Source organism: Ranitomeya imitator, chromosome 4 (assembly GCF_032444005.1).
Source record: "Ranitomeya imitator isolate aRanImi1 chromosome 4, aRanImi1.pri, whole genome shotgun sequence".
Classification (NCBI taxonomy): Eukaryota; Metazoa; Chordata; class Amphibia; order Anura; family Dendrobatidae; genus Ranitomeya; species Ranitomeya imitator.
In genome coordinates, this window is record NC_091285.1 from 352,898,330 (window position 1) to 352,914,231 (window position 15,902).

Sequence of the window (15,902 nt, forward strand, 5' to 3'; positions counted from 1 at the left end):
GGGAATTTCTCTGAGGCAAGGTAGGCTTTATTTTCCTATCTTTAGGGCTAGCTAGTTCTGAGGCTGTGACGAGTTGCATAGGGAGCGTTAGGAGCAATCCACGGCTATTTCTAGTGTGCGTGATAGGATTAGGGATTGCGGTCAGCAGAGTTTCCACTTCCCAGAGCTTGTCCTGTATTTTGTAGGTATCAGGTCTTTCCGGGTGCTCTTGACCATCAGGTCCATTCTTGTCCTAACCACCAGGTCATAACAGGGGTCCCCCTATTTTTGCTAACCAGCAAAGGCTAAACAGAAAGCTGTGGGCTAATATTAATAGGCTGGGATGGGGTCATGGATATTAGCCCCTCCCAGACTGAACATCAGCCCTCAGCCGCTCCATAAAAGGGGCATCCAGGAAATGCACCAATTCTGATGCTTAGCTTTCCCACTTGCTCTGGTGCGTTGGCAAGTGGGGTAATAGTTTTGGGGTTGATGCCTGCTGACATCAAGCCCAGAGGTTAGTAATGGTGAGGTGTCTATCAGACACCCCCATTACTAACCCCGGTAGTCAAAATTAATAAGGACACACAGAGAAAAGTCATTTTAATAGTACAAATCACTCCCCGACAATTTCCTCTTTTACCCATTTATTAATCTAAAAATAAATATCAACATTTCTCACGGTGCAAGCGGTGACATCGGTAAGGTTAAAGTGGTTCACATGCCAGCTCACACAGAGCTTGCCTTCAGAACTGCTGCCTGTGACCTACGGTAACCTTAATTATGTCACTGCAGGAGGGAATTTCTCACGGTTCTCTCATTGTGTCCTGGCTGGCGTGGTGAGTGTTCCTAATGTCACCGCTAACCAGACCATCCAGATGTAGCAGAGTTGGGGATCATCATTATGGAGTAACGGCAGACAGATGAGGGCTACTTAGATTTTTTATTTTATGGGTTAATTAGCCATCTTCAGAACTTAGTCATGCGTAGTGCGCCTTTGAAGCTGGGCGTATGTTTCCTGGGATCAGAGGCCTGCACTGTGAATGTCTGGAAGTTTAGAAGATGGCTTCCGGTCATGCCCAGTACGCACATCTGAAGCCGATAAACATACAACCGGTTTCAGAGACACAGTGATGTTGCTGGAATGAGCAGCGCGCATGCGCTAGATTTGTGTAAGTGGCGATGACTGCGCTAGTGCACATTTTGTTATAACGCCCACAGGGGCGTGATAACGTGGAAAAAGGACTGACTAGTCTGTGGAACTTCATGTAGAGGAGCTGCGGAGACACCATCACGTGTTTCTCAACGCAGGCAGTGAATAGCCAGGCATTTCCCCGGGAAGGAACAACCAAGGGAAGGGCAGCATCCAATAAAGGAAAACATCCAATAAAGGAAAACCACCTATGCCAAGCATGGTATCCATCCACAGACAGCTGTTTCGGGGTTTTGCCCCTCATCAGTGTGGAGTAGAAAACTGGCTATCAGGAGCAGTGCCTAGTAGAAAGTCTATAAAGGCACGGATGATTGACCTCGTGGAGACCAAAACATCCAACACCGCGGAGACACCATCACGTGTTTCTCAACGCAGTGATCCAGAACACTGCCCCCAAATATGCAAATGCATGTAGAGGAGCTGCGGAGACACCATCACGTGTTTCTCAACGCAGTGATCCAGAACCCGGGGAAAGGCCTGGCTATTCACTGCCTGCGTTGAGAAACACGTGATGGTGTCTCCGCAGCTCCTCTACATGCATTTGCATATTTGGGGGCAGTGTTCTGGATCACTGCGTTGAGAAACACGTGATGGTGTCTCCGCGGTGTTGGATGTTTTGGTCTCCACGAGGTCAATCATCCGTGCCTTTATAGTCTGTGGAACTAACAACCCATTGGCTAGTCAAAGCCCTCATTAGCATAAGAAAATCGGAGGTTATAAATGTCTTTTTTAAAGCATTTATTTAACCGAATTATGTTATACAGGGCTGATTAGGGATGGAGTTTAATCACACATAGCTGAATGCTGCTGGATTGGAGGGAATGGGGGACCTGACAAGCTTCCTTTAATGTTTGCATGCAGTGTAGCTCTTGCAGAGTGCTGCTGTATTCTGTTTGTATATTATGCAGTTTGCACCTGTTCAGTTACTTTATTTTGTTCTGAGGCGCTAATTAGAGTTTTGGTTGTTGTATTAGCACATATCCTCTGAATAATTGATAAAGGGGTCTTCTCACAAAGTATATTTAAAGGGAACTTGTCACCCCCAAAATCGAAGGTGAGCTAAGCCCACCAGCATCAGGGGCTTATCTGCAGCATTTTGTAATGCTGTAGATAAGCCCCCGATGTTACCTGAAAGATGAGAAAAAGAGGTTAGATTATACTCACCCAGGGGCGGTCCCGGTACGATGGGTGTCGTGGTCCGGTCCGGGGCCTCCCATCTTATTACGATGACGTCCTCTTCTTGCCTTCACGCTGCGGTTCCGGCACAGGCATACTTTGTCTGCCCTGTTTAGGGCAGAGAAAAGTACTGCAGTGCGCAGGCGCCGGGAAAGGTCAGAGAGGCCCTGCGCCTACGCACTGCAGTATTTTGCTCTGCCCTCAACAGGGCAGACCAAGTACGCCTGCGCCAGAGCCGCAGTATGAAGACCAGAAGAGGACGTCATCGTAAGAAGATTGGAGGCCCCGGACCAGACTGTGATGCCCATCGGACCAGAACCGGACCGGGACCGCCCCTGGGTGAGTATAATCTAACCTCTTTTTCTCATTTTCAGGATGCATGGATGGCTTATCTACAGCATTCCAGAATGCTGTAGATAAGCCCCTGATGCTGGTGGGCTTAGCTCACCTTCAATTTTTGGGATGACAGGTTCCCTTTAAAGGGAATCTGTCACTATGATTAACCCTCCTAAGTCGGCTATATGGGCATGTGCAGTTCATAGGAAACTGATTAAAATGATATTTTGATATCTGTGATCCAATGTCTTAGTCCAGAAAAATCCACATTTTGCTTGAGTTATAAATGAGCTGTTAAGATCTATTGGTCAGACATAGATCTCCCTGAGAACCTGCCTCCATAGCTTATTGTAAATGATTGGGGCATTACCAGTGTGAGACATGTAATGACTGACAGTCTGTGCTCCTCATCACCATGCTATTTCTGTGTTTCAGGCGGGCTGGTCTTTGCTATGCAGATTGATAACGGTGTGCCCAATTATACTACATAGTTTACATACACCAGATATTGGGCATGAGTGGGAAGTCCTTGGCATCCATCAGTAAGTACCGTAGATGTGTTCTTAATTTATAAGAATAATGGCTTTTATCATTTAGATCTTTTGTTTAAAAGGTGTCATGATCATAATTGGTTTACAATGACTAAATGATCATTTAATGATGTAAAGGGGGTGTAGATGTGACCTCACCAATGCAGCTGATCGCTAGGACCAGTGGTGGAGACCCAGCGCTGGATCCAAGAATGGCGAGCTCAGTTAGTTTGTATATTTACTCATAACTGAGCCGACAGAAAACGTTTGTGAAAGAGGACAATCTTTTTACTTGACTGTGGTTTTTGGAGTCCACACATCCAGTATTAATGATTAGGAAGTGGTTTTGTTGTAGTGCTGAAGCATGCTGGCATTTTTCTTTATACAATGCAACCCTCTCATGGTATGACATTATTTACAAAGAGGAAAAACCACAGGCAGAAAGCAAAGATTGCATGCATCAGTATTTGTCCAGCATTTCTTGGAGTAATTGTACTAAAATGTCAAAGGAAAACAACACCAACAGCGGGAACATACAAACGTCATGCAGGATTCCATGTTGCCCAGATATAAATGACTTAATATCACGATTATCACTGCCCCCCTGTCTGTCACCCCCAAAACTAGAATTGAACAATTCACACTTTCATATTGGAGATTTGGCCTCTATAAAAATCATCCTGACACAGTAGAATTTAGTAAATGTGCTTTTATAGGAAAAACGTTTTACTGCATATGTAAATGAGCGGGCTTCGGTGCACTATTGATGAGGCCAAGGGCCCATTGCACTTTTCCATCTCCTTAATTACGCCCCACATAGTGATTGGCAGCAGCCTCTTCTGAGCCCTGCCTGATCTACAGTAACTCCCCAGCCCTGCGCACACTAACACTGGTGTGGCTGAGCGCGTGCTCCCACAGTATCTGTGTGCAGGAGCCGAGTTATTATCCCTTTCCTCAGTATAGCATCCGTTCACTACACACAGGATCACACAGAAGCTGGTGTCCGCAGGAGGGGCAGATGGGAGCGTGCATACACTGACATTGGCGACTTCAGGGGCAGATGGGAGCGTGCATACACTGACATTGGTGACTGCAGGAGGGGCAGATGGGAGCGTGTATACACTGACATTGGCGACTTCAGGGGCAGATGGGAGCGTGCATATACTGACATTGGCGACTACAGGGGGGCAGATGGGAGCGTGCATACACTGCCATTGGCAACCACAGGAGGGGCAGATGGGAGCGTGCATACACTGACATTGGCGACTACAGGGGAGCAGATGGGAGCATGTATACACTGACATTGGTGACTACAGGATGGCAGATGGGAGCGTGCATACACTGACATTGGCGACTACAGAGGCAGATGGGAGCGTGCATACACTGACATTGGCGACTACAGGGGAGCAGAAGGGAGCATGTATACACTGACATTGGTGACTACAGGATGGCAGATGGGAGCGTGCATACACTGACATTGGCGACTACAGGGGGCAGATGGGAGCGTGCATACACTGACATTGGTGACTGCAGGAGGGGCAGATGGGAGCGTGCATACACTGACATTGGCGACTACAGGGGCGCAGATGGGAGCATGCATACACTGAAATTGGCGACTACAGTGGGGCAGATGAGAGCGTGCATACACTGACATTGGCGACTAAAAGGGGGGCAGATGGGAGCGTGCATGCACTGACATTGGTGACTACAGGGCGGCAGATGGGAGCGTGCATACACTGACATTGGCGACTTCTGGGACAGATGGGAGCGTGCATACACTGACATTGGTGACTGCAGGAGGGGCAGATAGGAGCGTGCATACACTGACATTGGCGACTACAGGGGGGCAGATGGGAGCGTGCATACACTGCCATTGGCAACCACAGGAGGGGCAGATGGGAGCGTGCATACACTGACATTGGTGACTAAAAGGGGGGCAGATGGGAGCGTGCATACACTGCCATTGGCAACCACAGGAGGGGCAGATGGGAGCGTGCATACACTGAAATTGGCGACTACAGAGGCAGATGGGAGCGTGCATACACTGACATTGGCGACTACAGGGGAGCAGATGGGAGCATGCATACACTGACATTGGTGACTACAGGATGGCAGATGGGAGCGTGCATACACTGACATTGGCGACTTCTGGGACAGATGGGAGCGTGCATACACTGACATTGGTGACTGCAGGAGGGGCAGATGGGAGCGTGCATACACTGACATTGGCGACTACAGGGGGGCAGATGGGAGCGTGCATACACTGCCATTGGCAACCACAGGAGGGGCAGATGGGAGCGTGCATACACTGAAATTGGCGACTACAGAGGCAGATGGGAGTGTGCATACACTGACATTGGCGACTACAGGGGAGCAGATGGGAGCATGCATACACTGACATTGGTGACTACAGGATGGCAGATGGGAGCGTGCATACACTGACATTGGCGACTACAGGGGGCAGATGGGAGCGTGCATACACTGACATTGGCGACGACAGGAGGGGTAGATGGGAGCGTGCATGCACTGACATTGGTGACTACAGGGGGGCAGATGGGAGCGTGCATGCACTGACATTGGTGACTAAAGGGGGCAGATGGGAGCGTGCATACACTGACATTGGCGACTAAAAGGGGGGCAGATGGAAGCGTGCATGCACTGACATTGGCGACTACAGGGGGCAGATGGGAGCGTGCATACACTGACATTGGCGACTACAGGGGGGGTAGATGGGGCTTTTATAGGAAAAACGTTTTACTGCATATGTAAATGAGCGGGCTTCGGTGCACTATTGATGAGGCCAAGGGCCCATTGCACTTTTCCATCTCCTTAATTACGCCCCACATAGTGATTGGCAGCAGCCTCTTCTGAGCCCTGCCTGATCTACAGTAACTCCCCAGCCCTGCGCACACTAACACTGGTGTGGCTGAGCGCGTGCTCCCACAGTATCTGTGTGCAGGAGCCGAGTTATTATCCCTTTCCTCAGTATAGCATCCGTTCACTACACACAGGATCACACAGAAGCTGGTGTCCGCAGGAGGGGCAGATGGGAGCGTGCATACACTGACATTGGCGACTTCAGGGGCAGATGGGAGCGTGCATATACTGACATTGGCGACTACAGGGGGGCAGATGGGAGCGTGCATACACTGCCATTGGCAACCACAGGAGGGGCAGATGGGAGCGTGCATACCCTGAAATTGGCGACTACAGAGGCAGATGGGAGCGTGCATACACTGACATTGGCGACTACAGGGGAGCAGATGGGAGCATGCATACACTGACATTGGTGACTACAGGATGGCAGATGGGAGCGTGCATACACTGACATTGGCGACTACAGGGGGCAGATGTGAGCGTGCATACACTGACATTGGTGACTGCAGGAGGGGCAGATGGGAGCGTGCATACACTGACATTGGCGACTACAGGGGCGCAGATGGGAGCATGCATACACTGAAATTGGCGACTACAGGGGGGCAGATGAGAGCGTGCATACACTGACATTGGCGACTAAAAGGGGGGCAGATGGGAGCGTGCATGCACTGACATTGGTGACTACAGGGCGGCAGATGGGAGCGTGCATACACTGACATTGGCGACTTCTGGGACAGATGGGAGCGTGCATACACTGACATTGGTGACTGCAGGAGGGGCAGATGGGAGCGTGCATACACTGACATTGGCGACTACAGGGGGGCAGATGGGAGCGTGCATACACTGCCATTGGCAACCACAGGAGGGGCAGATGGGAGCGTGCATACACTGACATTGGTGACTAAAAGGGGGGCAGATGGGAGCATGCATACACTGACATTGGTGACTAAAAGGGGGGCAGATGGGAGCGTGCATACACTGCCATTGGCAACCACAGGAGGGGCAGATGGGAGCGTGCATACACTGAAATTGGCGACTACAGAGGCAGATGGGAGCGTGCATACACTGACATTGGTGACTACAGGGGAGCAGATGGGAGCATGCATACACTGACATTGGTGACTACAGGATGGCAGATGGGAGCGTGCATACACTGACATTGGCGACTACAGGGGGCAGATGGGAGCGTGCATACACTGACATTGGTGACTGCAGGAGGGGCAGATGGGAGCGTGCATACACTGACATTGGCGACTACAGGGGGGCAGATGGGAGCGTGCATACACTGCCATTGGCAACCACAGGAGGGGCAGATGGGAGTGTGCATACACTTAAATTGGCGACTACAGAGGCAGATGGGAGCGTGCATACACTGACATTGGCGACTACAGGGGAGCAGATGGGAGCATGCATACACTGACATTGGTGACTACAGGATGGCAGATGGGAGCGTGCATACACTGACATTGGCGACTACAGGGGGCAGATGGGAGCGTGCATACACTGACATTGGTGACTGCAGGAGGGGCAGATGGGAGCGTGCATACACTGACATTGGCGACTACAGGGGCGCAGATGGGAGCATGCATACACTGAAATTGGCGACTACAGGGGGCCAGATGAGAGCGTGCATACACTGACATTGGCGACTACAGGGGGCAGATGGGAGCGTGCATACACTGACATTGGCGACCACAGGAGGGGTAGATGGGAGCGTGCATGCACTGACATTGGTGACTACAGGGCGGCAGATGGGAGCGTGCATGCACTGACATTGGTGACTACAGGGCGGCAGATGGGAGCGTGCATTCACTGACATTGGTAACTACAGGGCGGCAGATGGGAGCGTGCATACACTGACATTGGTGACTACAGGGCGGCAGATGGGAGCGTGCATGCACTGACATTGGTGACTACAGGGCGGCAGATGGGAGCGTGCATGCACTGACATTGGTGACTACAGGGGGGCAGATGGGAGCGTGCATGCACTGACATTGGTGACTAAAGGGGGCAGATGGGAGCGTGCATACACTGACATTGGCGACTAAAAGGGGGGCAGATGGAAGCGTGCATGCACTGACATTGGTGACTAAAGTGGGCAGATGGGAGCGTGCATACACTGACATTGGCGACTAAAAGGGGGGCAGATGGAATCGTGCATGCACTGACATTGGCGACTACAGGGGGCAGATGGGAGCGTGCATACACTGACATTGGCGACTACAGGGGGGGTAGATGGGAGCGTGCATGCACTGACATTGGTGACTACAGGGCGGCAGATGGGAGCGTGCATACACTGACATTGGCGACCACAGGAGGGGTAGATGGGAGCGTGCATGCACTGACATTGGTGACTACAGGGCGGCAGATGGGAGCGTGCATACACTATCATTGGCGACCACAGGGGGGCAGATGGGAGCGTGCATGCACTGACATTGGTGACTAAAGGGGGCAGATGGGAGCGTGCATACACTGACATTGGCGACTAAAAGGGGGGCAGATGGAAGCGTGCATGCACTGACATTGGTGACTAAAGGGGGCAGATGGGAGCGTGCATACACTGACATTGGCGACTAAAAGGGGGGCAGATGGAAGCGTGCATGCACTGACATTGGCGACTACAGGGGGCAGATGGGAGCGTGCATACACTGACATTGGCGACTACAGGGGGGGTAGATGGGAGCGTGCATGCACTGACATTGGTGACTACAGGGCGGCAGATGGGAGCGTGCATACACTGACATTGGCGACCACAGGAGGGGTAGATGGGAGCGTGCATGCACTGACATTGGTGACTACAGGGCGGCAGATGGGAGCGTGCATACACTATCATTGGCGACCACAGGAGGGGTAGATGGGAGCGTGCATGCACTGACATTGGTGACTACAGGGGGGGTAGATGGGAGCGTGCATGCATTGACATTGGTGACTACAGGGCGGCAGATGGGAGCGTGCATACACTGACATTGGCGACCACAGGAGGGGTAGATGGGAGCGTGCATGCACTGACATTGGTGACTACAGGGCAGCAGATGGGAGCGTGCATGCACTGACATTGGCGACCACAGGAGGGGTAGATGGGAGCGTGCATGCACTGACATTGGTGACTACAGGGCGGCAGATGTGAGCGTGTATATACTGACATTGGCGACCACAGGAGGGGTAGATGGGAGCGTGCATACACTGACATTGGTGACTACAGGGTGGCAGATGGGAGCGTGCATACACTGACATTGGCGACCACAGGAGGGGCAGATGGGAGCGTGCATACGCTGACATTGGTGACTACAGGGCGGCAGATGGGAGCATGCATGCACTGACATTGGTGACTGCAGGAGGGGCAGATGGGAGCGTGCATACACTGACATTGGCGACTACAGGGGCGCAGATGGGAGCATGCATACACTGAAATTGGCGACTACAGGGGGGCAGATGAGAGCGTGCATACACTGACATTGGCGACTAAAAGGGGGGCAGATGGGAGCGTGCATGCACTAACATTGATGACTACAGGGCGGCAGATGGGAGCGTGCATACACTGACATTGGCGACTACAGGGGCGCAGATGGGAGCGTGCATGCTCTGACATTGGTGACTAAAAGGGGGGCAGATGGAAGCGTGCATGCACTGACATTGGTGACTAAAGGGGGGCAGATGGAAGCGTGCATGCACTGACATTGGCGACTACAGGGGGGGCAGATGGGAGCGTGCATACACTGACATTGGTGACTAAAAGGGGGGCAGATGGAAGCGTGCATACACTGACATTGGTGACTAAAAGGGGGGCAGATGGAAGCGTGCATGCACTGACATTGGTGACTAAAGGGGGGCAGATGGAAGCGTGCATACACTGACATTGGCGACTACAGGGGGGCAGATGGGAGCGTGCATACACTGACATTGGCGACTACAGGGGGGCAGATGGGAGCGTGCATACACTGACATTGGCGACTACAGGGGGCAGATGGGAGCGTGCATACACTGATATTGGCGATCACATGAGGGGCAGATGGGAGCGTGCATACACTGACATTGGCGAATACAGGGGGGCAGATGGGAGCATGCATACACTGACATTGGCGACTACAGGGGGGCAGATGGGAGTGTACATACAGTGACATTGGCGACTACAGGGGGGCAGATGGGAGTTTGCATACACTGACATTGGTGACTAAAAGGGGGCAGATGGAAGTGTGCATGCACTGACATTGGTGACTACAGGGGGGCAGATGGGAGCGTGCATACACTGACTATGGCGACTACAGGGGGGCAGATGGGAGCATGCATACACTGACATTGGTGACTACAGGGGGGCAGATGGGAGTGTACATACAGTGACATTGGCGACTACAGGGGGGCAGATGGGAGTTTGCATACACTGACATTGGTGACTAAAAGGGGGCAGATGGAAGTGTGCATGCACTGACATTGTTGACTACAGGGGGGCAGATTGGAGCGTGCATACACTGAAATTGGCGACCACAGGAGGGGCAGATGGGAGCGTGCAAGCACTGACATTGGTGACTACAGGGCGGCAGATGGGAGCGTGCATACACTGACATTGGTGACTAAAAGGGGGGCAGATGGAAGCGTGCATGCACTGACATTGGTGACTAAAGGGGGGCAGATGGGAGTGTGCATACAGTGACATTGGCGACTACAGGGGGCAGATGGGAGCGTGCATACACTGACATTGGCGACCACAGGAGGGGTAGATGGGAGCATGCATACACTGACATTGGTGACTACAGGGCGGCAGATGGGAGCGTGCATACACTGACATTGGTGACTACAGGGCGGCAGATGGGAGCGTGCATACACTGACATTGGTGACTACAGGGCGGCAGATGGGAGTGTGCATACACTGACATTGGCGACTACAGGGGGCAGATGGGAGCGTGCATACGCTGACATTGGTGACTACAGGGCGGCAGATGGGAGCGTGCATACACTGACATTGGCGACCACAGGAGGGGTAGATGGGAGCGTGCATACGCTGACATTGGTGACTACAGGGCGGCAGATGGGAGCGTGCATACACTGACATTGGTGACCACAGGAGGGGTAGATGGGAGCGTGCATGCACTGACATTGGCGACTACAGGGGGGCAGATGGGAGCGTGCATACACTGCCATTGGCAACCACAGGAGGGGCAGATGGGAGCGTGCATACACTGACATTGGCGACTACAGGGGGCAGATGGGAGCGTGCATACATTGACATTGGTGACTGCAGGAGGGGCAGATGGGAGCGTGCATACACTGACATTGGCGACTACAGGGGGGCAGATGGGAGCGTGCATACACTGCCATTGGCAACCACAGGAGGGGCAGATGGGAGCGTGCATACACTGAAATTGGCGACTACAGAGGCAGATGGGAGCGTGCATACACCGACATTGGCGACTACAGGGGAGCAGATGGGAGCATGCATACACTGACATTGGTGACTACAGGATGGCAGATGGGAGCGTCCATACACTGACATTGGCGACTACAGGGGGCAGATGGGAGCGTGCATACACTGACATTGGTGACTGCAGGAGGGGCAGATGGGAGCGTGCATACACTGACATTGGCGACTACAGGGGGGCAGATGAGAGCGTGCATACACTGACATTGGCGACTAAAAGGGGGGCAGATGGGAGCATGCATGCACTGACATTGGTGACTACAGGGCGGCAGATGGGAGCGTGCATACACTGACATTGGCGACTTCTGGGACAGATGGGAGCGTGTATACACTGACATTGGTGACTGCAGGAGGGGCAGATGGGAGCGTGCATACACTGACATTGGCGACTACAGGGGGGCAGATGGGAGCGTGCATACACTGCCATTGGCAACCACAGGAGGGGCAGACGGGAGCGTGCATACACTGAAATTGGCGACTACAGAGGCAGATGGGAGCGTGCATACACTGACATTGGCGACTACAGGGGAGCAGATGGGAGCATGCATACACTGACATTGGTGACTACAGGATGGCAGATGGGAGCGTGCATACACTGACATTGGTGACTAAAAGGGGGCAGATGGAAGTGTGCATGCACTGACATTGGTGACTACAGGGCGGCAGATGGGAGCATGCATACACTGACATTGGTGACTACAGGGCGGCAGATGGGAGCGTGCATACACTGACATTGGTGACTACAGGGCGGCAGATGGGAGTGTGCATACACTGACATTGGCGACTACAGGGGGGCAGATGGGAGCGTGCATACACTGACATTGGCGACCACAGGAGGGGTAGATGGGAGCGTGCATGCACTGACATTGGTGACTACAGGGCGGCAGATGGGAGCGTGCATGCACTGACATTGGTGACTACAGGGCGGCAGATGGGAGCGTGCATTCACTGACATTGGTGACTACAGGGCGGCAGATGGGAGCGTGCATACACTGACATTGGTGACTACAGGGCGGCAGATGGGAGCGTGCATACACTGACATTGGTGACTACAGGGCGGCAGATGGGAGCGTGCATGCACTGACTTTGGTGACTACAGGGCGGCAGATGGGAGCGTGCATACACTGACATTGGCGACGACAGGAGGGGTAGATGGGAGCGTGCATGCACTGACATTGGTGACTACAGGGGGGCAGATGGGAGCGTGCATGCACTGACATTGGTGACTAAAGGGGGCAGATGGGAGCGTGCATACACTGACATTGGCGACTAAAAGGGGGGCAGATGGAAGCGTGCATGCACTGACATTGGTGACTAAAGGGGGCAGATGGGAGCGTGCATACACTGACATTGGCGACTAAAAGGGGGGCAGATGGAAGCGTGCATGCACTGATATTGGCGACTACAGGGGGCAGATGGGAGCGTGCATACACTGACATTGGCGACTACAGGGGGGGTAGATGGGAGCGTGCATGCACTGACATTGGTGACTACAGGGCGGCAGATGGGAGCGTGCATACACTGACATTGGCGACCACAGGAGGGGTAGATGGGAGCGTGCATGCACTGACATTGGTGACTACAGGGCGGCAGATGGGAGCGTGCATACACTAACATTGGCGACCACAGGAGGGGTAGATGGGAGCGTGCATGCACTGACATTGGTGACTACAGGGGGGGTAGATGGGAGCGTGCATGCATTGACATTGGTGACTACAGGGCGGCAGATGGGAGCGTGCATACACTGACATTGGCGACCACAGGAGGGGTAGATGGGAGCGTGCATACACTGACATTGGTGACTACAGGGCGGCAGATGGGAGTGTGCATACACTGACATTGGCGACTACAGGGGGCAGATGGGAGCGTGCATACACTGACATTGGCGACCACAGGAGGGGTAGATGGGAGCGTGCATGCACTGACATTGGTGACTACAGGGCGGCAGATGGGAGCGTGCATGCACTGACATTGGTGACTACAGGGCGGCAGATGGGAGCGTGCATACACTGACATTGGTAACTACAGGGCGGCAGATGGGAGCGTGCATACACTGACATTGGTGACTACAGGGCGGCAGATGGGAGCGTGCATGCACTGACATTGGTGACTACAGGGCGGCAGATGGGAGCGTGCATACACTGACATTGGCGACGACAGGAGGGGTAGATGGGAGCGTGCATGCACTGACATTGGTGACTACAGGGGGGCAGATGGGAGCGTGCATGCACTGACATTGGTGACTAAAGGGGGCAGATGGGAGCGTGCATACACTGACATTGGCGACTAAAAGGGGGGCAGATGGAAGCGTGCATGCACTGACATTGGTGACTAAAGGGGGCAGATGGGAGCGTGCATACACTGACATTGGTGACTGCAGGAGGGGCAGATGGGAGCGTGCATACACTGACATTGGCGACTACAGGGGCGCAGATGGGAGCATGCATACACTGAAATTGGCGACTACAGGGGGGCAGATGAGAGCGTGCATACACTGACATTGGCGACTAAAAGGGGGGCAGATGGGAGCGTGCATGCACTAACTTTGGTGACTACAGGGTGGCAGATGGGAGCGTGCATACACTGACATTGGCGACTACAGGGGCGCAGATGGGAGCGTGCATGCTCTGACATTGGTGACTACAGGGGGGCAGATGGAAGCGTGCATACACTGACATTGGTGACTAAAAGGGGGGCAGATGGAAGCGTGCATGCACTGACATTGGTGACTAAAGGGGGGCAGATGGAAGCGTGCATGCACTGACATTGGCGACTACAGGGGGGGCAGATGGGAGCGTGCATACACTGACATTGGCGACCACAGGAGGGGTAGATGGGAGCGTGCATACACTGACATTGGCGACCACAGGAGGGGTAGATGGGAGCATGTATACACTGACATTGGTGACTACAGGGCGGCAGATGGGAGCGTGCATACACTGACATTGGTGATTACAGGGCGGCAGATGGGAGCGTGCATACACTGACATTGGCGACTACAGGGGGCAGATGGGAGCGTGCATACGCTGACATTGGTGACTACAGGGCGGCAGATGGGAGCATGCATACACTGACATTGGCGACCACAGGAGGGGTAGATGGGAGCGTGCATACGCTGACATTGGTGACTACAGGGCGGCAGATGGGAGTGTGCATACACTGACATTGGTGACCACAGGAGGGGTAGATGGGAGCGTGCATGCACTGACATTGGTGACTACAGGGCGGCAGATGGGAGCGTGCATACACTGACATTGGCGACCACAGGAGGGGTAGATGGGAGCGTGCATACACTGACATTGGCGACCACAGGAGGGGTAGATGGGAGCGTGCATACACTGACATTGGCGACTACAGGGGGCCAGATGGGAGCGTACATACACTGACATTGTGCGTGTTCTCATCCCTCTTCTGTCAGCGTCATGCGGCGCTGCATGCAGTGTAAGGATGCTGTAAAGAGCGATGAGACCTCGGCCCCTGTGCACACTGACGCCGTGTATGCAGGCACTCAGCCGCTCCAGTGTCAGTATGTGCAGGGCTCGGTTCTTAGATCTGATAGTGCTCCAGAGCGATCACAGCCAATCACCATGAGGAAAGTGGAGGAGTGTTGTAATTGAGTGAAGTGAAGTGGTACACCGAGCCCTTGAAGTATAATGTATCAGTATGATTTTTATAGGGGCTAAGTTCTCAACCTGAGGGTATGTGCACACGTTCAGGTTTTTTCGCGATAAAAACGCTATAAAAACCCAGTAAAAACGCATTAAAAACGCAGACATATGCATACTATCATTTAGAATGCTTTCTTCAATTTTTGTGCACATGATGCGTTTTTTTTCCCGCGAAAAAAACATATCACTGTAAAAAAAGCAGCATGTTTATTAAATTTGCGGATTTTTCAGGTTTTTCCTGCTATTTAATCCGTTGGGAAAAAACACCAAAAAAAAAAACGCGTCAAAAACGCATAAAAAACGCATGCGGATTTCTGGCAGAAATGTTCGGTTTTTGTCAGGAAATTTTTGCAAGAAATCCTGACGTGTGCACATACCCAGAAGGTATAAATAGTTTTATTTTCACTTTTGAGGGTGACAGACTCCCTTTATTAACCCTTTTTTACATTTGTTTCTGATAATTCTACGTCTTGTTGTCACGACATTTTTTTCTTATTGCCTTTTCAGACAGATTCTGAAGATCCTGTCTGCTTATCTCACAAATCTCAGGGTCTTGACGGTTGGATTACAAGCTTTGACCATAATCCTTGAATCGGGTACATTGGATAACATTTTTAATCTGTTTGTTTTTAATTATAATCCTTGACATTTCTGAACAATCTGTCTTTGTATGTTTATTTCCCTCTCTTACGGGCTGATCTCACCACATA

At 52.5% G+C, this 15,902-nt stretch overlaps 1 protein-coding gene across 2 annotated transcripts in view; it reads left to right on the forward strand.

The window, feature by feature from the left end:
• The window catches only part of LRRK2 (leucine rich repeat kinase 2), a 321,822-nt gene that overhangs the window by 30,569 nt on the left and 275,351 nt on the right, over positions 1 to 15,902 (forward strand). For both annotated transcript variants that reach the window (XM_069765011.1, XM_069765012.1), the window contains exons 4-5: positions 3,140 to 3,246; positions 15,700 to 15,788. In XM_069765011.1, coding sequence (XP_069621112.1) covers positions 3,140 to 3,246; positions 15,700 to 15,788 — 196 coding nt within the window. The remainder of the gene's footprint in view (positions 1 to 3,139; positions 3,247 to 15,699; positions 15,789 to 15,902) is intronic.